This window comes from Hylobates moloch, unplaced genomic scaffold, assembly GCF_009828535.3.
Source record: "Hylobates moloch isolate HMO894 unplaced genomic scaffold, HMol_V3 SCAFFOLD_6, whole genome shotgun sequence".
NCBI classification, from domain to species: Eukaryota; Metazoa; Chordata; class Mammalia; order Primates; family Hylobatidae; genus Hylobates; species Hylobates moloch.
The window spans coordinates 125,734,733-125,759,839 of record NW_026652281.1 but is presented as its reverse complement, the minus strand read 5'-3'; the positions used below and the strand labels follow the sequence as shown (position 1 = coordinate 125,759,839).

At 39.7% G+C, this 25,107-nt stretch overlaps 1 protein-coding gene across 3 annotated transcripts in view; it reads left to right on the top strand.

The window, feature by feature from the left end:
• Positions 1–25: 25 nt before the first annotated feature.
• The window catches only part of HTR4 (5-hydroxytryptamine receptor 4), a 187,270-nt gene continuing 162,188 nt past the window's right edge, over positions 26–25,107 (top strand). For 2 of the 3 annotated variants that reach the window (XM_058440304.1, XM_032158300.2), the window contains exon 1: positions 17,506–17,578. In XM_058440304.1, coding sequence (XP_058296287.1) covers positions 17,553–17,578 — 26 coding nt within the window. In that variant the 5' untranslated portion in view covers positions 17,506–17,552. Of the gene's footprint in view, positions 492–17,505; positions 17,579–25,107 lie in introns of those variants that run through there. The other variant, XM_032158301.2, reaches the window with a different exon arrangement.

Here is a 25,107-nt window from a genome sequence, read left to right as displayed (position 1 = left end):
CCAGGGCTCCCTTCTGCCCTCCATCAGATGAGCAGCGCTCAGGCCAGGGACGGCGCGTGCTGGCCAGCCCGGAGCGGGTGAGATCCCTCCAGCCCGCCTCTGCGCCCACTCCCCTGTGCGCCCTGCTGGCAGAGCGGCACCCCCGCTGTCCCTGGCGCCCAGTAGGGGCGGCAGCGGGCAGGGCAGCGGGGACCACCGGGGCTGGGGGCTGTTGAGCCCGTGGAGTCAGGCTCGGTTGGGGAGAAGGACGATGCGCGGCGAGCCCAGGTGATCCGGGGCTGGGGTCCTGCGCCCGCAGCCCCTGGCCCGCGCCTCGCGCCCGCCGGCTCCCCAGCGCGGGGGCTGGAGCCCGCACCCGAGGGGGCGGCGGGGAGGGCGCAGGCAGCGGCTGGGAGCGCAGCGGCAGCGGCGGCGGCAGAAGCTCGGCTCCGCGGCTGGGGGTGGCCGCTCGAATCTGCCAGGGCACCTCGCTCCCTCGCCTCCGGCAGCGGGTATGTGCGGCAAGTGCGCCGGGGGTCGGGTCCCCAGGAGCCCACGGGTGCCGGTGGGGACGCGGCGGGGGCGGGGCAGCACGACGGGGTCGGGGGCTTGGGGGTTCTGGACTTAGGAGACCCGGCTTTGCGGCAGGGTGGGCTGTGGGGCGGCTCAGGGTGTAGGTGGGCTGGCTGGTTGTATACGACGTGTTTCCAGCGTGGGATCACTGTAGGCTTGGGGCTGGTGCTTTGCACTTGTGTATGTAAATACTTGTGAAACTGCATGTGTGCTCACTGACTATACAAGGGAGGTTGTGTATCTAAAGATTTGTGTGTGTGCGTGTGTGTAAGAGAGAGCGCGTATAGGCTGTGCATCCATAGCCAAGTGTGTAACTGGATGTGTGTGTGGACTCTATGGCTGGTCCTTGATGTGCAGCCCAGAGAGTGTGCTCTGTGTGTGTGTGTTTGTGTGTGTGCGTGTGAGAGAGAGAGAGAGAGACAAGATAGTGTGTCTTGAGCGTCCACTTTGATTTGTGTGTATACGTGGCCATGAGTGTGTGGGTACGATGTGCTGCATAAAGCCTTGGCGGTCACTGCTGGTACTCGCAACCATCCTGCAGTTGCCTTTCACAGAATCCCAATCCTAATTTCAGATGCATTTCCTCACAGCTTGCTACCCTGTGCGGCACTGTGCTGTTAGTTGTCTTTGAAAGAAGTGGCTGTTGATACAAGGAAGTGGCAGCTGGCAGAGGTCAAAAAGTGGTAGGCATGAGCTTGTCTTCCTAGAGTTCAATGTTAAGAGAAGATCTTGGCTTGATTTCCATTTGGTCCAATCAAATGAAGAAACAGAATGTTTCTTAGGGTATAGGTTTGGCATGAACCAAAGGAGGCTTTTGATGGGACACTGGTTCAAGTTTGCCCTCCCTGTCTTCTATCACTGGGATGGATTCTCTGGCCCTTAAAGCTGTGGGTGACTGTGGTGAGCAGTAGTGGATATTTACCCTGTCCCCAGAATGGAACTTGAGCATCAGTGACCAAGGGAGATGTTGCTGCGTGCTCCTGGTGAGCACAGGTTTTGAAGGAAAAGGACGTGGGTGGTAGATGCGGTGCCCTGAAAACAAGGAAAAAGTCAGAGAAGGGATGAGACCTGCAGAGTTCTGAAGAGCAGCTCTCACCTAGGAAATATACAAGTGTTAGGAAAAACATTAGTAAAAAGTAAAGAGGTTTTGCAGCGTTAGCAAGTCATTTCTTAATCATGTTTATTTTCCTCATGCATTCTCATCTTAAAATCTCTCTTATGTTTGCATCATTCCCTCCTGTGGGAAATATCCTTATTATAATTATTATTATAGAGGAGAGCCACAGTCATCATTTAAATGCCAGAAGAACTGTAGCTCACTGAAGCTAGCAGGAGCGTCAGGGAGCATTTAGTTCAGTTCATATCGAGCACAAGGAGGCCCCAGGGCCCACAGGACAGTAGTGTCTCTGGTTCCTCTGAGTTATCTGGATTTCAGTTCTGATGCTGTTCCTTCTAGGGGCAAAAGCATCCTTGAAGCCAACAAATCAAATGTATATTCTTTCACCCTGCTCTTCTGGACCTCCCTGATTCTGTTCATCTCCTCATCTCCTTCCCCAACTTCACAGACTAAAGGACAGCACCTGAAACCCAACATAGGCATCCTGCTACCCCAAGACGCCTCCTGATTTTTCCACCTGTTATTGAACGCCACCATCCTCTACATCACCCAGGCTGGGAACTGAAGTCACCTTTTTATTCCGCCTCTTCCTTCATCAGTAGCTGCCATAGTTTTCGTCAATAGGCAGGTTTTATCTGTTTTTCCCTCAATACCTCTTAAATCTATTTTGTTTTTCTTTTTATTCCCACTGCTACCACCTTATCAGGTAAGACCCTTATTTGGGAGTTTCTGGAGATAAGAATAGATATAGACTATGATCACTGAAAAAATGCAAAGGAAATACATGAATTGAATACCTTTGATATTATCACTGTCTGACAAGTTAAATTAGTTTTTTGGAAGAATCTGGATAATGGCTGTAGCATCATTGTGTGACATAGATCAACTTTGCCTTTCTAAGTCTTGGTTTCTTCACCTGTGAAATGTGATGAATGATTTCAACTAGAATCTAGTCACTAAATCATTTCCAAGGATTCTTTCAATGCTAGAATTCTCTGATTGCCACTGATGTTCTTGGTCGTAGCAAGAAACATTTCACCTAATTTCTTATGATTACCTTCTGATATTTAACTGATCAATTTGTTGATATGAAAATTCAATCTTCCATGTCATTGCCTTTTTGAGTATTGAAAAATATTCAATATTATTCTTGAATATTTTTATTCAATAATATTATTCAATAATATTCAATATTATTCAATAATATTCAATAATATTATTAAGGTAACTTCACAGCATTCAGTAATTCAGGATTTCTTGGCACTATTAGAATTTTGAGCTAGATAGTTCGTTGTTGTGAGGACTGTGCTCTGCATCATAGAATGTTCAGCAGCATCTCTGGCATTCATTAGATGCCAACAGCCACCGCTACTTGGGACAACCAGAAATTTCTCTAGGCATTGCTAAAAGTCCCGGGGGGTGGGTGGGCAAAGTAACCCTCCTCCCACCACTCTAGTTGAAAACCACTGCTGTAATTCAAGCACGAGTCTTGTAACCTTGTACAGCAACATCTTACAACAAAGTTTTTAAAAAAATAGATGAATTGCTGTATTGCTAGCTGCCTTCCCACCCCCTTCCAACTTTACCATCCTCACACATTTACCCTTATCCCTCTTGCTTTTCACTGCCTTGTTGCTATGCCTGGAAATGCTCAATATGCTGCTGAAGGCTGAGAAGCATTTGGAAGGCAATATAATAATAATCTTAATAGCTCACATTAATCTAGACCTTGATATGTGCCAGACACTGTTCTAAATGCTTAATGAGAATGATCTTATTTAATCTTCATTAAGAATCCTATGAAAGAGATACTTCTGTTACTCTCATTTTAGCAATGCGGTAACTCAAACTTAGAGAGGTAAAATAATGTGCCCAAGTTCTCTCAGCTATGGAGTAGTGAAGCTGGGATGAACTTGTGTGTTGTCTGATTCCGGAGTCCATGCTCTGAACCTCCATATTATAGTGCCTTGCATGAATGGGATCTTGGTGTTACAGGGTAGAAAAGAGCTTAGATATCCTCAAGCCCAGTTGTATATCCAAGTCTGCCTCTAGAAAACAGGCTAGAGCCTATGAGCTTGTGAGTTGTGTTCAGCTGAAATGTGATTTCTCTCATTTTTATGTCTTTGCCCCTTCTCTGTTATTCAGAAATAGCTCAAAGGCATATGCGGAGTGAGAGGGGTGGTGGCAGGGTTGGGTAATGGAAAAGTGGGGAGGTACAGGGGAGAGGAAGGATGGAGGAAGGAACAATGAATTATACCTTTATTTTTCCATTAACTTCTCCTTACCATCAATCTAAAATTTCTTCTCTTGTCAAAATTAAATTTGCCATTTTTTTTTAAAAAGCTCTGTTTTTATTCTTCTTGGTTTACCCTTTGATTCCTCCATTCTGCATGCTGTTGACTTTTTTATACTATTGAGACAGTAGAAAGTAGTACGGATTTGAACAGAGGGAAATACAACGTAAATGGCTACCAAATAGACTTATTCATAGGGCTAGCCTTAAGTATAGTCTGAGTAAGAATGACTGCCTTATCATTTACCAATTACTAATATGCTTGCAAACCTAAGGCACGTCTGAGAAGGTTGACTATTTTTTTAAGACCCTATATCAACAAGTTCATAGGTTTGGTAACTGCCAGTGAACAAATGATAGAGCACTGGCTTTACCAGCCTCATGGTTGGTTAAGAGAGTGCTTCTCAAACTTTCATGAGTGACAGAATAATTGGATTGTTTGTAACACAGAGGATAAATGGCTGAGGGGATGAATACCCCATTTTACATGATCATGATGTGATTATTACACATTGCATACCTGTATCAAAACATCTCATGTACCCTACTATGTACCCACAAAAATTACAAATTAAAACTTAAAAATAAAACACAGATTGCTGGTCCTCACTCCCAAAGTTTCTGATTCACCTAGGTTGAGATCTGAGAATTTACATTTCTAATAGGTTCTCAGGTGATGATGTTGCTCCTGGTCTTGAGACCACTATTTGAGAACTGTTGGGTTAAGACCTAAAGAACGAAAATGAAACTCGCAATCCAGCCACCTGGAATTTTAGAATGAAAATATATCTGATTTTAAGATAACTAAACATTTGGATTAATGAGAATCAATGAGTGGAACAAGACTGAAAGGTCAATAATTACTAGGGATGAATTGACATTTCTTACTAAGCATCTAAGCTTTGCCTCTTATGTTGAGTTTCAGAAAATCCTTTGCTTTTTCTCAGCAATTGTACTTCTAGGTTGAATTAATTCTGGTCTTGGATCTTGTCATGTTCCTTGTCTCCACCTACCCCCACTGCTACCTTAATTTGGATGATAAAATTCCTCATTACTTACAGAGTGATCCAAATCGAAAGTCCTTTAATATCTTGTCTACTGCCAGATAAATTCTGAAGAGTCTAAGTTAAGAAAAATATATTATCTGTCCATCGAGTTTGCATTTCTTCCCCTTTCAAATCCACGTTAGCACTATGGAGAAACCCAACAGAAATTTAAGTCTGCATATTTATGTAGAATTAATTTAATTTTTGATATCTCAATCAGAAAGTTTCTTTTAAAACTAAATTTCAAATTCAATGAACTCCTTCCTTCTTCTTGAATATTAGCTTCTTTTTCTTTTCATGATCACACATTCCTCATCCAAGCAAGGTGTCTCTAAGTACTTACTCAGAAAGATCTGTTCTGAAACTCAGATTTAATTTAAATAATGTTTATTGAATATTTATCATATGTATGTTTTGCACACCTAGTCTTTGATTTTTCTATCAACTCCTGAGAAAAGTATTGTCTCTCTCATCTACAGATGAGAAAACTAAGGCCTAGACACTTTAAGAAAACTCTTGTATTAGTTAGAAGGCTAGGTGTATTAGTAAATATATTTATCGGTTATACAAAATAAAAGCCAACACTGGCTACTTAAACAAAAAATTAGGATTTATTGAAAAAACAATAGTGCTTTTATAGTGGAATTAAGGAACTTGGCTCCAGCAAGGATGGGAAAACAGTAAATTCTAGAAAACTCAGCTCCTGGAGTTCATGACCCTTTCCACATTGCTCTGCCATTAGTTTGACACATTCCCAGGAGTCTGTTCTCTTAGTTCAGATTCTCAAGAAAGAGAATCTGATTGGCTCAACTGTTTATGACCAAGAAGTCGTAGCAGAAGCATAGTTGCCACAGGCTCATCCTTGTGGTTGTGGTAAATTTTTCCAATGACAAGTGGTGTAGTTGATGCCTGAATAAATGTCCCCTCCTATCACACAACTAGTATGGCAAAGACAGGATTTAAACTCTGATCTGACTTCAAGACCAGTATTTTTCTTCTCTGAAAGGGATGTTGGATGGAGAATCACATACTGTGGCTTGTAATAGAGACAATCTGCCTTTCTTTTTGAGGTTCCCCCACATGAGGCAACCCAGACACAACATCCTGATCCTTCCATTCGCGCACCTCTCTTGAACTCTGATGCTTCAGTGGGCACATCCTGGCTCTTCTTTGTCCACCTGGTTTCTGTGTCATGTGGCCTGGCTTCTCATTCTGCTCATGTTTGTCACATCTGTTCACCTAGCACGACCCTAACTCACAGATTGTATCCCATCTTCTACCTGCACAGTAGATCATCATTGCTAATGCCAAGCATCTTCCATGAGCATTGCTGAGAGCTCTGTGTCTCATTTAACTTTTCTAAAAACTCTGTTGTTGCCCTTTTTGAGGCTTATTTTCCAGTATTTTATTATGAAAATAGATACTTAAGGGAAAAGTTGAAAGAACTATACAGTGAACACTCATATAGTCACCAAAAAGTTTCTAGTTTCTATAATTATCATTTTACCATAGTTGTTTTGTCATATTTCTGTCTACCTATTCACCAATCCATTCTTTGGACAATTGCAAAGTTGTTGTTTCTTATTTTTATTTTTATGCTGAGGAAACAAACCAAGACAGGTGACCTGACCTGTCCAAGGTCACTCATGAGGTGGTAATTGGGCTGGGACTTAACACTGGCAGTCTGATCCCCAAACCACCTTCTTGTTTTGTTTTGTTTTTGAGATGGAGTCTCGCTCTGTCAACGAGGCTGGAGTGCAGTGGTGCAATCTCAGCTCACTGAAAGCTTCGCCTCCAGGGTTCAAGCAATTCTTCTGCTTCAGCCTCCCGTATAGCTGGGAATACAGGCATGCAACACCACGCCCGGCTAATTTTTGTACTTTTAATAGAGACAGGGTTTCACCATGTTGGCCAGGCTGGTCTCGAACTCCTGACCTCAGGTGATCCGCCAGCCTTGGCCTCCCAAAGTGCTGGGATTACAGGCGTGAGCCACCACGCCCGGCCCTAACCACCTTATTAACCACCAAGCAGCTTTGTCTGCCCTGTAAGGGGAGAGGGAAAGACTCACTAAAGTTCAGGTAGTGGCAGGGCAATGTCCAGTGCCCAGGTCATCTGATTCTCAAGCTCCAGTAATTTCCATTACATTGAGCCACAAAAAATAGTCCACCTTCCAAGTAGTAGAGTTTCTTTGCTCCCCCAAAGATCAGCAGTTTTGGTATTTTACAATCTACCTTAGATCTCTGGAAAATCTGATTTTTGACACAGATGATTTCATAAGATGAATGCACTCTTTCTTCCTTCTCAGCATTTCAAAATAATTTATGAAAATGACAGACTGAGAAATTACCATTTTGGATAACTTTTTGCATTGTTCAGAGGACTTTAACATAAGTTATCTTATTTGAACTTCATGAGTAGTAGCAGGTCTATAAGACAGGTGGGCTGGATGTCTTAACCACACTGAACAGCGATAAACCTGGGGCAAAGTGAGGAGCTCAAAGTCACATGATGCCAAGAGCAAAATTGAGCCTTAGTTAAAAACGTATTGTCTTTTAAGTGTTGGTAGATGTTCTGGAAGCTTTGAGAGGCAAATAAGTAATAGTAAATTAAGCTGGGAGAGCTGAGATAGGGGATCATTGAGATCTAGGTTTTGTTGTTGTTGTTGTTGTTGTTTGTGGGACAACTTAGTAGTTAAAACTCTGGGCTCTGGAGTCACTGTCCGGAATTGCTTTGGGCAGCTCCTCTTTCCTATGCCTCAGTTTCTTCATCTGTGAAATGAGAATAATTGCAGAACCTCCTGATAGCCTGATGTGAAGGTGAACAAAGTAATGCACATGAAGGGTTAGGTTCTTGGTCTGTTATAAAAATGTGCCGTTGCTCTCCTTCTGCTTCTTCCCCAGGAGCCCTTTCTTCTGTGTTAAATGGGCCCCTCTAAAATCTATGGGTATAATTTTATTTTTTGCTCCAGGGATTGGTTTAGAAACTCTTGGTAGGAGATTGTAGACAGCAGCCTTTGGGGAGGTGACATTTTATTAGTCTAGGAAAAATGTAGATTTTGCTTAAGAATTTTCATCTAAGAGGCTGTAAATAGCCTATGTCTTTTGAGATTGCACTGGCATGTTTAATTGGATATGATCATTAGTACGTGATATCTGAAATGGAGAATTCTGTATAAATGGTTTCCTAATCCAGGAGGTTCAGAAGAAATAGCACAGAGTGAGGACAGCAGAGGTAAACATGCCTGCAGAAACCTTTCTCTTGGCATGCAGAGCAAATACTATAATCCAGGTCTCTCAGCCAATGAGGCATTTAAACTGATACAGAAAAATCATTAAAGAGGATTTCAGAAGGGTATGCTCACCTGGACAGATTGCACTCCATCCTTGCAGTGTCTCCTGAACTGCTCCCCAGGAATCATCTTCATCAGAATCACTGGGGCATTTGTGATTCAAAAATGCTTTGAATGTGGCAGTGCCTGAATCTACAATTTTCCTGTGATTTTTAGATATACTAATGTTTGAGAACCACTGTTGTCAACAGCATAATTCTGTAAGATTCAAAATACTAGTTGTTAATTTAGATGAAATGCAAATTTTGATTTGACCTGCTCCAAATTCCAGACCTCTGAAATCAGTAATGACAAGAACCTTCGGGCATTTTCAGGCTCAGCTTTCAGAGGCTTATCCTATAGAGAAGAGGAATAATTTCTGTAGCCACATCCCAAAGTAGGGGAGATGGGCCACTAGGTGCACAGCTGCCTTTGTGAAGAAGCAGAGTAGGAAATATCTACCCTCCAATGACTGGGACACAGGAAAGCTGGAATCCACCTTATTACAACAGCTGGTTAACATCATACCGTGAACTCATTGAGCACCTGCTTTGTGAATATTCATTTTCTATTTTTAAATTTTACATCAACCTTGTGAGGTTGTTGGTATGTTTATCTCCATTATACAGATGAGGCTGCTGAGGCTAAGAAAAGTCAAGTAATTTGCCCAAGGTCATATTGGTAATTAGTAGAACTAGGACAGATTCCAGGGTTGTGGTTTGAATCAGGGGTTGGCAAACTATCTGGCCCACTGCCTGTTTTTGTGTGGCTTGCAAGCTAAAAAAAAGATGTTTACGTTTTTAAATTGTTCAAAAAAATCAAAAGGAGAATAATATTTTGTGACAAGTGTAAATTATATAAAATCCAAATTTCTATGTCCATATATTTAGTTTTATTGGAACACAGCCATGCCCATCATTTGTGTTTTGTTAATGGCTGTTTCATACTACACAGCAGAGTTGAGTAGTTGTGACAGTGACCTTATGCTCTTGAAAGCCTAAAATATTTGGTAAACAGCCATTTATAGAAAAAAGTGCCACTTCCCACTTTAAACCATTATGCCTGCATTTCTCAAACTTCAGCCATTTGAATTCTACTCCTTCGTGATTCTTGCCACCTTTTCATATCATCTGGAACATTAACTGCATGACATTTTTCTTTAGATCAATTAATTTTCCTTAAATAAATTTATTTTATAAAGAAACAAAAATGAAAGTGAAAACCAGTACCAACTGCAAGAAATAGAAGATAACTGTAAAAACAAATACAATATACCAAGAACAATGTATTCATATTAGATTTCAGCTAAATAGCTGGAACAGACAATGTGGTTGTTGCTTCATTTCCCTGCAGATCCCCTGACCATTTCTCTGTAAGCCATCAGACTTCCAATGATGGACCTGAAACATTTTCGGAGGGCCGTTCTCAGTCTACTGGAATCCCCTTTGCACACAAGCACAATAAATTGGAGGTGCCTGAGAATCCAAGTTCCACTGTGGATAGCTCTAACCAACAAATTGTGGGTACGGGAGTATCCACATCGCACCTTCCTACCCCCTTCTCTGGGAGAATTCTGAGGCATATGTTTTACACCATTTCCCAAAGCTTCCCTGTGAGATTAAGCTTCAGTGGCTTAATAACACACATCTTACTGTGTCTTATTCCGTTTTTTATATTATTATTCCCCTATCAGTGTACTGGCACCTGCCAAATTAACAATGTGCATTTAGTCATTATCATGAGATCTGCTTCTTGGGGTCCCAACTAAGACAATAGTGTTTCCAGCAAAAAAAAAAAAAAAAAAAAAATTGTGAGCTTGAGACCTATTCTTCCTTTAAAAAGAGAGACTAGGAAATAACAGGAGGGTTTTCGTAGATAAAGTAGCACCTATTTGAATCCTTTTAGTCAACATAAACAACAATAACTAAAACAGAAAATGAAAAGGGAGTACATTTTTTACCATACGATCTGATGAGTACTTAATGCTCTAGATACCTACTGCATAAGAACATATTCTTTCCCCAGGGGGATGTGAACCACACTTGGAGAATTGCTGTTTTGCCGTGGTGGTTCTCAAAGAGTGGTCCCTGAACCACTAGCAACAGTAATATCTGTGAATTTGTTAAAATGTAGATTCTCCATTCTAAATCTACTACATCAGAAACTTGGGGTAGGGTCCGGGCTTTTTGTTTTTGCAAGCCTCCAGGTGATTCTTATGCACGCCTAAACTTGAGAACCATTGCTCTGCAATAAACGGCCTCTTAGTTCTGTTCTCGTTGCATTCCTGGATTTCCTCAGAATTCAGAATCATCCAAGATTTGTTCCTTTCCCTCAGACGTGACTATCTGATGGCTTTCTGGCTGCTAAGCCTCCTACTGAGGTGGATCCTTTCACTTGCCAAGACACACAGATCAATAATTGGACAGCACTGATGATTGAAATGATCTGCCTCACAGTCAGTCTCAAACTCCTCGTGAGCCTTGCACCCATTTCTCCTCTGGAGCCACAAAGACAAAGCTAATTATTCCTTCTCTAACTATCAAGTAGAACTTTCCGATTATGCCATGCCATTTATTCTCAGGTGCTTGCTGATCACGTACTATATCTCTTTTCTCATAGAATTTGTGGTCAAATAGCAAGTGAAATGTTAATCAAGTGATTCCAAAAGCACATAAATTAATGACTGAATCTTCTCTTTTTTTCCCACAAAAGTCCCAGATTCACACTTAATTGGTCCTGTTTTCTTGGGATCTCATTGTATTCTTTGGGGAAAAAAAATCTCTGCCTTTGGGAATAAAAAAAACCTGATTTCTAGAAACACTAGATATATCCCATTCAGCACAACATGAAATGGAAGTGTATGTTACCCCTTTATTTTTCCTGTAATCCATTCCTTTTAACAAAAGGTAGGTTGGGTATTTTAATCCTTTTAAATATCCTTTTGTTGGTTAAGGGCTGTTTTATATAATAGTTTTTTGACAAAGGTGCTAAACTTACCAGCTGTGATATGTTTATTTACCCAGCTGAGAAACGTGTATTTACTTTTTAAAAAGTTAAAAACATTTTGCATCCTAATTGTACGTATCAGTATAGGTGTATTCCAATTATAACGGAATTGGCGTCTGTATTGGATATTCAGTTATGCAAATGAAATGGCTAGAAACTTTTTATTTAGGACTAAATCTTTCTAAATGACTTAGTTCAAATGACATTTTTACTACCAGCGCTAATAAGATCCAGCATGTGAAACACAGGCTTCTTTTTTGTTTAATCGTTTGTTCACATTTTCACCCGTACACTGCAATTTAGAGCTCTAGGTAAACAATATGTTTTTTTGGTGAGGGACTAATTTATAGGCAGAAATTCTTTTAAAGAGAATGTATCAGCTGATGAAGGTTAAAAACAATTCCCAGGACAGCATCCTATAAATTCTGAATGTTTCCCAGAAAACAAAATCCAAGTAAATAGCCAAGGAGAGGATTCTTTTCTTCCATTTAGTGAGAGTATTTTCTTTGTTGCAAGTTTTCAGATGATTCGATAGTTTTTTTCATGCTGAAGGTCAAGAGAGTTTGGAGTACTAGGAAATCACGATCATCATGGAATTTGTAAGACTGTTTGCGGGTTGCTTGCTTGTGTGATCCTGATGGGATTGTGTGTTTTAGTGCATATGGCGGGTAGTAGGTTATAGCAGTGAGGTGACAAAGCCAACAACAAGCCTTTGGATAGGTAATTCTTATCCAATATCTGGCCTTACACATTTCTCTTACTTTTATTCTACCTATGGAACGTATTTGAGACATTCTACAAGTTTCCTGTAACTTTAGAGAAGTTCTAATTACTTGACATTTCTCCCTTGGGTTCATCCTCTGCCCCATTCCATTCTGCAGTTGGGAAAATTGAGATCATGAATAGTGAATAGACTTGCTTAAGAATAAGACAGTAGCAGGGCCAGGTGGAGGGCCTAGGTCCAGTGACTCCCCCTCCAGTGGGCCATAATCAATTATTCCATTATGTCAGGCTCCCACCCTTGATTTGGCTATTAACATAATAGTGTTTTACTTACTCCTGACCCTTGTCCCAAAAGAAGGGTATTGGGATATGTCGTTTGATGTAGAAATTTAACCCACGTAGGCATACTCTATAAAGAAACGTGGTCAATCCCAGCATAGTTATGCATGAATATCCATCCATGCAACCAAAACCAGAGAAAACAAAACAAAGCAGAGCAAAGCAAGCTGAGGTTATGACATAGCTCCAGGTTTGCAGATGTTGGCACTGTACCAAACTACATCGATATTTCATTCCAATAGGTGGCAGCTGTTCACATGTGAACCCTGTGCTCACACTTCTTATAATAGAGATGCAACTACACACCTTCTGTTAACCATTAACGACTGTTCCACAGCAATATTTCAGAGAATTCTGAATCGAAAACAAGGGTAAAGATGGGATGCACTTACCTTTGGGGTTTGCCCTTAAAAGTCGTAAAGCCAGAAAACCAAGGGTTGGAATGGTATTGAGTGGCATAAATAAGATAAGCTCTTCCTCCTCCTCCTAGTCTTATAAGGAAAAATCAGATTCTGAATATATCCATCAAGAAAAAGAAGCTCAAGGGAATCTGATAGAATTATATGTTGCTGCAATTTTACTTTTATGATGGATAAAATGTTTTCAGTAATTCCAGTGGTTTGAGCTTGTCATGCATGGTCTTGAGAGACTATTGAGACATGCATTTGTACCTCACATTGGTAGAAGAGTTTGCTTGACTCCTCGCCCATCCCTTTTCCAGAACTTGCCATGATCTTTTTCCAGTGATCTAGGACTGTTTCTCCGAAGGGGATTAGTATGGAGGGTATCATTTCTTGTCCCTTAGTCCAGACGGTAGGGTACAGCGTTACTGTCTTTAAAACACACTCACACCACCACACACATACACACCAGGTCTTAATGGATTTGAATTGGCAGAATTTTTAGAAGTGACACAACTTGTACCTGAGCATAGGAGATGCTCTGAGTTGATTGTGTTTTTAATTAGCTAGGCAGTGTTTTGTGAAGAAGCCAGAAATACAAGTATTCAAGATAAAAGCACTGGTTCCTTCCACATCCCCCTCACCCTATGCAATCTTCCCAGCAAGAGATGTTCCTATAATCATGGCTCTGATTAGTTCTCCCTGGTGAGTCCTGCAGAAAATAGTCAGGCATAATCAATTAATCAAATTAGGATAGGTACTAATCATCATCTCCTCCTTCCTCTGTTCCTTTCTCTCTGACAAAATGCATGCTATCTCACTGGTTTGTTAAAAGGCAATCATTTTAAATTTGCTCATTGGGTTTCAGTGCAAAAAATGTAACAATGTATATGCTATGAATATATAAGATTTTCCTTGTGTTGTAACATTTTCATATGCAGTTTTAATGATACAAACTTTAGGTTTTAATGGCTTTTAAAGCTGAAACTACCCAGCTTTTCTTCCTTTTAATCTGTAAAACAATACAATATTGATTTTATTGTATATTACTCAGCATTCATTTGCTTGCTGACTGAAACACAACTCAAACTGGCTTAAGGAGGAAAAAAGAATTTGTTGGCTCTAGTAATTAGGACTTTCAAGTGTAAAATTATCTTAAGACACTGCTGGATCTTAAGCCTCAAATTATGTAGTCAGGACACTGGCATTCCCTGTGTTGCGGCTCTGCCTTCGTTTGGGTTAGTTTTCTTCTCAGACAGGCTACTCACAGGGGTGGCAATGATGGCCACCAACAGCTTCAAACTGTCTGACGTCGGAGGAAAGATAGAGTCTTTCTAGCAAAAATTCTAGGCCTGGCTTTCCCTGGTCCAGCCAGTAAGCTAAGGGATTCTTGTTGCCAGGAATGGGCTATTCTGATTGACCAGCCCTCCTTATGTGTTCATCATTGGAGCTAGGGATTGGAGAAGGGAAGGGGTGGTTCCAGTAAGGAAAATCAAGACATTATTCTCAGAGAAAGATGAAATAGATGGATGGATAGCAGAAAATTATAGTAAATGTTCACTTTCATCAGGATACTTTGTTGCTCCAGTGGGAGGACGTATAATAAGATGACGAGAATGATGTAAGCTAAAGCTCGAGTTTTGGAATACATAGCCCTGAATTCTATTCCCAGATTGGTCAAGTGCTGCTGTGTATGACTTTGGCAATTCAATTAACCTCTCTGACCCCCAGTCTCTTCATCTATAGGATGGAGGTTGGACTGGGAGGTTGGACTCAAAGGTTGGAGGAGGAGAAAAAGGGCAATGTCTGGTACTTATTAACACGTAGTAAAGGGTAACTAATTAAGATATAACACTTTTGCTATTCTTTAAATTACAGTATTCTATTCTGGGATGGTCCCCTTCCTCCCAGTGTGAAAGTCAGAAACTCCTAAGCCTCAGTTTTCTCATTTGCAAAACTAATGAACTACTTAGTTGACTCAATAAATATCTATGATGAGGACACAATACAACAGGCATTTCTCTAGGGCACTGAGGATGTCACAGTAATCAAGACAGTGTCCTATGCTCTCTTGAAATTCATATTCTAGTGAGCAAGACAGATCACAAATAAAGAAGCAATTGACTATATGTATATATATATATATATATACTGGGAAGAAAAAAATAGAACAGAGAAAGAGGATAGACATTTTTAGAAAATGGGGTGTGAAATTGTAGTTAGGTGTTGAGAGAAGACCTGTCTGAGGAAGTGATATTTGAGCAGCACCCCTAAGGAAGTGAGAGAGTAATCTATATGGTCACATTCCAGGGAAAAGAGACAAAGTGAAAAGTCCCTGAGATGGGAACCTACAGCTATGGCCCAGGAAAGCAGCAAAACCAGTGAGCTGGTGGGTGGGGAAGGGGAGGGGCATGGCTACAGTTGAGTTTGGAGAAGAGCGGGGGCCAGATCTTGTAAGGTCTGTTTAGCTATGATAAGGAGTTTGGATTGTATTCTAAGTGTGATAGGAAGCCACTAGAATTTTATGCAAGCAGGAAATGACCTGACTTACATTTAAAAAATATCATTCTGGCAGGAGACAGATTGGGGGTGTGGGTGAGTAATTCAGAGAAAGAAATTGGTGACTTGGACCCAGGTGCTGGGTCCAGAGGTGATGAGAAGGGTCAGGTGTAGGAATAATTTTCTTTCTTTCTTTTGCTTTTTTTCTTTCTTTCTTTTTCCTGAGACAGGGTCTCACTTTGTCACTCAGGCTGGAGTACAGTAGCGTGATCAGCGTGATCTTGGCTCACAGCAGCCTCAACCTCCTGGGCTCAGGCGATCCTCCCACCTCAGCCCCCCAGGTAGCTGGAACTACAGGCATATGTCACCACACCCATCTAATTTTTTGTAGAGACGGGGTTTTGCCATGTTGCCCAGGCTGGTCTCAAACTCCTGGGCTCAAGCGATCCGCCCACCTAGGCCTCCCAAAGTGTTGGGATTATAGGCATGAGCCACCGCCCCTGGCCGGAATCATTTTCAAAGTAGAGAGAATGAGTTTGCTGATGGTTTGGTCTTAGGGTATGAGAAGAAGTCTTTTTGGTCTGAATCACTGGGTAAATGGTGGACCATTTACTGAGATGGAGAACACTGGAGGAGAGCAGGTTTTTGTATTGGAGATGAGAAAGGAAGAGTTTAGTTTGAAATGCTTTTTAATCTCCATTTTGAGATGCTGGATGGGCACTGTCTACACCTGGGAAAGTTTCAATGTAGGGATAAAATTTCGGGAGTCTACAGTGAATAGTATTGTAACTGTACTGTGTTTTCAGCCGCCAGATGGATGTGATCCTCTCAGGAAAAAATTTAGATAGACAAGGAAAGAGGATTGAGCCCTGTCACTTCAATAGTTAGGGCTTTGTACTTGTATATTTCCAGCAAAATATTATTCTACATTCAAAATATAAAACAGATAGATGTGGACACAGCTACTTTGCTTCAGATTAGGGGAGAGGGCTCAGAGTCCTGCAGGTGGAGCCTTCCCCATGCCTGCCCCAGGCGCAGAAATGCCTGTGGGAGCTCCTGTTAAGTTTGGAGGATCTCAGAAACAAACATCGAAAAACACAGAGAGTCGAGGTCCTTTCCTTATCTAGTGATCTGCCATTCTCTTCCAGGCTGCCAGCCACATCTGTTTAGCTCACCCTGGCCAAGGTGTCCAAGGGCCCAGGCTGAGTTTCATGGTTCTGTTATGTAGATAAACAGATTTCCAGGTTCTTCTTGGTAAGATTCAATTAGAAAACTAGCAAACAGAACTATAGAATATCAGAGCTAGGAGTGAACTCAGAGATTATTTTTTTCCAATCTCTTCTCTTTACTGAGAAGTGAATGATGATGCTCAGAAAGAAGAGGGACTTGCTCTTGGTGACCCTGGAAGAGACAGCCGGACCCTGCCCCTACACTCACTGATTCATCATGCTGTGGAACAGATGTGATGAAGATATAAAAATTCTTTGCAAAAATGGAACTGAACAATTAGTAATGAGAGTTGATTTTGTGGAGATCAGTAAATGCCCATCCATTAAAGAGCATGAGGTCTTCTGAGGGTCTGTGATAGAGGAACTCTCCTTCGATTGGGAATTCTTAGCCTGGGGTTCCTGGATGGGCCTGGGATTCCTGGATTCCTGAGTTCAAGGAATCATGGACTCTCTAGAAAGTGTGCATGTGTGTGCATGCATATCTGTTTTTTTCTGGGCAGACAGTTCTCGAGAGTTTACTAGATTCTCAAAAGAATCTGTGATTTCCTACCCTTAAAATGATTTAAACATTTTTTAAAAATTCTCATAGGAATAAAATGGCCATTTTGGGCAATATACTATTTTAAGCATAAGAATATAGCTACCTATCTTCACTAGTTACTGTCCTAATGCAGATCATAAAAATAAGCCATGTTTCTGGGAAGAACAAAAATAACAATAAACGGAGCAAAAAGAAGCACCCATATGTTTTAATCACAAAGCGATCAGTAGGATGTAAATAAACCTTTTGTGACACGCGGCTGTACCATACCTCAATATGCCAAAAGCTTTTTGCTTTAGTATTGTTTATTAAATATTTCTACAAAACAAGTCATAATAGGAAGCAATAATTATTTGAGTTTTTTAAAACAAGGACTTGTATTTGTCAATGCTACTTTCTTTTATAACATCTTTTTACTTCCCCCATTTTAGGACCCTGTGGGCATTGAAATCCAACTCACTCATGCTTATTTCCTGTAATGGACAAACTTGATGCTAATGTGAGGTATGTTACCTTTCTGTACATATTGTGTTGTAAACTGTGAACATTTCTGCTATGAAGACTCTAAAAATCTGTTGTTGTAGAGTTATAAAGTTAATGGATGTGGATTTTCTTTGATGTTTCATATATAATCATGTTCGTGGTACTGTTTGATTATTAGTGTTTTGTCATTTCTGTTTAAATGAAAAACGTAATATGGCTGTAAACATTTCCAGCTTCCTATACTAAAAGTCTGCATTATGGAGATGATGTTTGAAAATAGATATTCATTTCTGTAATAGGAAGAAAGATGTATTTAAGTAGGGGTAAAAATAGCTTAAGAATAGATATCTGTACATCTAAAGTTGAGACAAATTCATGTTGCTTTTTATAGCAGGTTCTAGTTTGTCCACTTCTTTTCTCAACTAGGTTATTATATTATGTGACATAATGGTTGCATGGTATAGTTACATAAAGCTAAATGGTTTTTGTTTGGTTTTGATTTGTTTTCCTGTAATTTTCTGAAAGCCTTGGAGATGAAATAATAGTCTGACTGTTAGGGAAGATTTTCTTTTCGAAAAGATTGCTTTATTTGGCACAATCAAATAGTACAAAGAAAAGTATATTCAATAAGGCCTAAATGTTATGAATTGGTATTTGAGGCTGAGAATTATCCATAGATATCAGTAGCTGGAATACATCCTAAAAAATACATTCTTGCTGTAATCACAAGAACTTTTTCATTCACTTGAGACCTCTAGAAAAGTATATTTCAGGTATAGATCAGGGGCCTTTTGCCTCTGTGTTTGACATAGTAGAAAACTATCACAAAAGGAGTTGTCAAATATCTTGACAGAAACTCTAGTGTAATATGACTTGAGTTGCCAAGATGTACTATCACCCCAACCAGGGAATTTCTTGAGGGTAGAATGTGTTTCATGATCCCTGGCAAAATCCCTGGTACATGGTGGGTATTTAATAAAGGATGTTGATCAGTTTGTCATTGTTGTAATATATATATTTCAAATAAGGTTGTGTTCTAATACATATAGATATACAAAAAGACTGAATTTTTAGCAATAACACATTTTACACTCTCAATAAAAGTATGTGGATTTTGTTATTTCCCAGATGTACTGACTTGGTCAGAGTTTTAGGACTTTAACATAGATTATTTAGGCTGGTGCCAGGTCTTTAATTTTCCTGTAAAAGTTTCTGAAATTATTTGCCCAGAGAAAGCAGAGAATCTCAGTTTTGTTTTTGTTAATTAAAAGGCCAGAGTGAGCAATATCAATGGTGATACATTATAAAATTGTTTTAAATTTCAGACACTGTATCAAACTGGATCAGTTGGTTAAAATGTACTTTTGGGGGAATAATTCAGATATTATGAGCTGTAACATTTCTAGCTTTTAAACATTTATTTATAGCAGCATTAGATTATAACAGCAGAATACAATTTGATTAAATGGACATTAGCCATTCTCCTGGGTGCTGTGGAACAATAGTGCAGGATACAAGATAATATCACGCCCCAGAATCTTGTCTCTGGACTGTCCTCTCTGTCAGTTTTGTAACCAGATCCCATCAACATATGTTTCTCCTCACTTACTCCCCCTCTCTATCCACAATATTAATAACAGGCAAATGCCACAGACTTTCCACTCATGTCCTCTCAGTACAGCCTCTGAATGTCCATAATAAAAGATGTTTTTAGGCTCACATTTACCAAATAGTGATGCATGAATTGTTAGGAATACATAATGAATTTAGGTGGTATGCCAACAATATTTTTATTTTAAAATTAAATGTTTATTTTGAGATTACCTCCTTCGGATGAGTAATATTATTTTGCCACTTATGATAGTGAAAAATATTTCCTTATATGATTAATTTATTTAAAATGTAAATGTAGGTTTGTTTTTAAAAATATGCATTTTTATATTAATTAATAAAGGAATGTTAAAAAATTCACAAGGGTATTATGCAAATGACTAAAGTCTAGACACCCTTGTTCTAGGTGTAATTAGCAAGAGGAAATTTTATTGTTTTAAAAGCATGAACCAGAAATTCTTCTTTGATAAGGGATGTCCCCACTTGGAAAAGCGCCTACATAAGGTGAGAACTGAAAGGCCTGGGTTTCTAGCCCAGGAAAAGAATCCTTTTTACTTGCTCTGAAGATAGAAGAAAATGAATGGAAAAGGGAGGAGTTTGGAAGAGAGATGATTCAGAGAAGGAGAATCTGGTCTCTGTTTGGGAAGGGGCAAAACATTAGTTGTAAGGGACTCTGAGAGTACAGTTGCATATCTTTTTTTTTTTTTTCTTTAATGTGGTGTGTGTGCTGACTTCTCCAAGGACTCATTCCTTCAGGAAAATTTTCTAGCTTGGCTATGAATGTTTCTTTTGTTGAATGTGTGAGCTCAGCATGGGCTATAAACTGGTATTATCCCATTTAATTTTTAAAGCAGTCCTACAAGCTCCATATCATTATTATCCCTATTTTACAATGTGTGTCAACTAAGACACAAGGAGGTTAAATAACTTGCTCAAGGTCATAAAACTGCATTGCCTTCTGTTATATGATATTTTATTTCAATACATGTGTGCATGTGAATGTGCGTGTGTGGGTCTATGTATACACTGCTGAGATGTCTGACATTCCTGTGTTGGTAAATGTGGTTTGAAAGAGAGGATGCCCGTGTGAGAATGGACACCCAAAAGGAACAGGATGGCAGGAGACTATAAATGCCCTGGAGAGATTTCAGAAATCTGAGAGAAGGCTTTAGACTTCCACAAGCTGTAGAATTGAGGGGCTCCAGTCAATTTTCCCCAGATGTCAAGAGACAGAGAGGTCCTAGTTGACATTTTCTATTAAATGAAATGTCTTACAGTTAAGTATTTTGTCCGGCCATACTGATCACTTCATTTTTTGTTTGTTTGGCGTCATTTAATTGAGTTTTCTAATTCAGCTTGGTCCTTGCTACAATGTGTCTGTCAGCATCCTTGACTAAAAACATCAGAAACTAACTCTGGCTAACATAATCAAAGGTAATTTGGGAGTAGATGCAGTGTACAAGCTCAAAGAATTACTATGAAAAATGCTGGAGGACCAGGATTAGACATAAAAAAGAACTTTGGGAGTTCCAGGAAAGTTAGAAAATGGAATCATGGCCAACCACAGGAAGAAGTCAGTAGATTGCCTTTATTTCTTTACTATAAAATAATTAAGCACCTACACTTCATGGCAGAAAGAGGGAGACAATTTCCTGGGCTTAAGGATTTCACTGTGTAGTTAGATGACAATCACTGAACTAAAGTATGTAATATGATGATAAAAGAATTCTAATAGTAAGATACATACAGTGAGCTATGTTCTCTGTGAACTATAAGGTAAGACTAAAGAAAAGTCATACTAGGTCTTGATTTTAGCAATATGAGAAGCATTATAAGCATTTTCCTCTTAAGAGTCTCCATGGCAGAGAAAGCAGTTGATGCAGGATGGATTGAATCATGATGAAAAGCTGGCAGTGAATCAGGCCCTGGTTGGGGAGGCAAGTTCCTGATGAGTCCTGTCCCTTGGTAAATAGTGTCAGCCAACTTAGCAGTCAATAGGAGGCTCTTTCCAGACAGACTGACACCCACCTGATCTGTTTTATTGGTCTGTTTTTTCCTCCTCAAGGCTCCGGAGGAGGCAGCTGCATTTTTTTTTTTTTTTTTTTTTTAAGGGTTGAAGAAAGAAAAATGGAAACACTGGCTTTGATGATTTTGCAGCAGATACCCTGTAGAACATCTTTGGCTTGTATTTGGGGAATGAGCCTTGCTGGTGCCTCACCCTACTTAATTCAGCCCTAAAACACTTAATGCCTGACTTCACAGACAGCCATGCTTTTGATGTTGTTTAACTACCAGATTCTCCCTGCTGACATGTGGTTTTCCTCAGTTGATGTGTGATCCCTAAATGCAGCCCAGGTTTCTGTCTCTTTTTTCTTGCTATTTATTACAATTTGAAAGTTTCTGCTTTCTAAGAAATTTTTTCAATCAATTTCTTTTTAAGTTCCAGAGAGTACAATGTTCAGACAGGAGATAAACAGGTAAAGGAAAGTCCATATGTATATAAACTTGCACTTTGAAGTTTCTCAAGATAATGCCTCCAGATTTTGAGCAGAGAAAAAGTTTATTTTATATCTTGGTTCTTTTTAACGGTAGTTTCCTCCTACCCTTGTCTCACCTCCCTGCCCCATGCGCTCTCTACCCTCTTGCTTCACTGCCCCTGCAGTCCCTGGGGCTTCTTTCTTCTCTAATAAGAACAACCTCTTTTAAGGATCTGCTTCTTCTCTAGAAAATAACCGTTGTGCTTTCTTATTAATGTTTCTCATTAGCAACCAAAAAAGCATCTTATAGGATTATGAATCATACAAATGGTAGCATTTTCTGCCCTTTGCTAGGGTTTCTAGGAAACTGAGAGACAAATTTATATCCACCTCTATGTGTAGAAGATTTCTAGGTATGTACAATGGCGCTAACATGCCTTTATTATATTTTCCAACCCTTTTGATCTCTTCATCTTGTTTCCTTTGCTTTTTAAATAATGTATTGATCATTTTTGTAAGCCACTTTAAGGATGTAAAGGAAGAAGGAGGAAAGTGAGAAAGAAATCAAAGAAGGAAGAATTTTCCAGGGAAAGAATCTTTCTTTTTGATTCCGTTGGTAGGCTTGATGTTAGGTACTAGGGAGCCACTAAATATTTTTTAACTGAAGATCAAACTGGCAAGCTTTTATACACAACACAGAAAATCTAAGTAAATATCAAAAGTTGAATAATTTAAATATAAAATACATAATCTTTATATAAAAGCAGTCACCTGCTATACATATGCGACAACATTAATTAAAAACCATAACAAAAGTGAGTAGTTGGCTTCAAATTAATTACCTAGTTGCCTTAATTCTGTCATGACACCAAGTCGCAATTCACTACTTTAGATCAAGAAATTAAATGTATTGGATATCAATGTAACTACAAGAATGAATTGAAATTTTCCAATCTTAGCAAACAGAAAAAGATAGAAATGTTTTAAATAGGAAAGTTTATTTTGGGTTTGATTAATACCGGTAAAAATACACATTATGTTTCACTAAAGCCTGAAATGAAATGGTAATTTTTAATGCTGACTATTCTAAAGTCTTGAAATAATTTATAGAATTTTAAAAATCAATGTGTGTTAGTCGTTTGCCCTAAAGATTTATCGATGTGGAATTGATTTGGAACTGGAGTTAATTCATGTTTGTAACCTGGCAGTCAGAATTGTGAACATGTGCAACTTTAAGGCATTTAGGTGTTTTGCAGGAAATCTCTCTTCAGGCTCTGAAATTGCGACATTCATTAGCATATAAGGAGAAAGTGAGTGGGTACCATTTAAAAGGGGTTATTTTTATGTTGCTTTAGAAATGTAAATGAGAATAATACTCAACTTCACTGCTTGACTGACAAAATGGTGATTATTCAGTAAGTACTTTGATTAGATCAGGAGCACAGTGAATATGAGCTGGGACTCATCCTGTTGAAAACCCCTGTGCCACCTGGGGTTACGGGGGACCTCAAGCTAGAGACATCACAAACTACCTGAAGGAAGAAGACACATTTATATTTTGAAAGCAATGGTCTCTTGCAATGTGTGAAATTTTCTGGTTGTGGAATTAAGCTAGTAATCTTCTACAGATATGTGATCCTATACATCTTCTGAAGTGCTCCTAGCACAACTTCAACTACTAACACCATGGGATGCTGGAAAAGTAGGGTTTATGGAAACAGAATAATATGAGTTCAAGTCTTGACTTTCCCACTTACTGGCTGTATGACCTTGAAGAATTTGTGTAATCTCTCTGAGCCTTCAGTTTTGGCATCTGAAAATGGGATTTTTCTTAAGATTATAGGTAATCTTCAGAAAAACATAGGCAAAACTCTTAACATAGTATTTTGCACATAGTATGCATAGAGTAAATGATAAATGTGTCTTTAGTCATCGCAAGTGTCGTGAGAGGTAGGTATTTATTACCCAAAAACTGATACTTGATTACTATATGCTATAAGTTTCTTGATTGTTTAAATTTAGTATCCATTTATTTAGCTGGCTGACCTTAATGGTCAGTTATTAAATTGTTTGAATATTTATCCCTGACTGTGCCCATTCTCTGGTGAGGAAATGAAGGCTCCCAAAGGTGATAAAAAACCTTCAATATTGGAGCTAGGAAGTGGCTTAGCTGGAATGAAACCACTGGTCTTCTATACCTATTTAGCACCATTTTCTCTTTACTCTGCAGTTTTGATGGACTTGGACACAGTTCTGTTTGGGAATTGGAGCATCTGGGTTAAGATCCTGTGTCTCTTTGACTCCAGGTCTTGTGCTGGATTCCATACAGCCAGCTCTGCTTTATATGCAATCAATCCCTTGATTGGTGACCCCTGTTTACAAGAAAATACCCCTGACTTATTTCTTTCTGCTATTATATTTGTCAGTGTCCAGGCAGGAAAATGGAAACTGTTCTATATATTTTAAGCAAACGGAGATTTAGTGCAGGTCACAGAGCTCCGTGGCAGAGCAGGGAGAAGGAGATGTTAACCAGAGGTCAAGAAGCCTCATGATCCTCCTTGCTGTTATGGGTCTGCTGGAGCCACAGCCATTGCCACACTTCTGGAACCATTTGCTGTTGCTCTTACTGCTTAAAGCACCTCCAAATACAGAAGAAAAATACTCCCCTTTCTCACCTCGTCGCCCGAATTTCCATCTTGAGTCTCTCATTTGGAAAACATAACCAGAAGCCAGTGGGCAAGAAAGTCTTAAAAATACAGTTTTCAGGCTTCTGACTCTCATTGATTGATATAAGCGCATAAAAACTGTGGCAAATAACAGATACAGCTTCCCCACTATATAAGCTTGGTTTCTTCTGGAACTTACTGCTGTGGAGGCTGCTTTGCCCGGCTTCAGAAACCTGAGGGTGCAGATGTGACTGCATTAATGTAAGCATCTGAATCTCAATCTGCTTGAATGCAGGAAGCTCAGTCTTCTGTGCAGTTTACCTTGTCCACCTCTTTTGGAGAATTTGATTATTACTGAAAGGGGTGCTCCCAAGTGTCCTGACTTTGTTTTGCTTGCCAAGCTGAACCTCTGCAGCCTCTAGCTCTATCAGTTCCACTGAGGCATACTTTGAATTACAGCCTGCTAAATGAGCAGTCTGTAGGCCTCAAAGCTTCCCCCTGGACTTTAGTAAAGCAGAAGCTCCTTGATAATGAAAATCCACATCATTTCACCTGTGAAGTGAGAAGAGTATGCCTTCCATGTCATACTTGATCAAAGTGGGTCCCATACTAAAATTGCTTGAGATAGAAGTATTTCAGAAGCAAGCATTGTAGCATTTCAAATTCTCAGACCTAATCTTCTTCCCTGAAACACACAGAGGGTAGTGTTATGATGAATTTTAGTATCAACAGTTACATGTTCTCAGAATTATTATTGACCTGCATCGTTCTGGGTCTGTTGCTCAGTCAACCCTGG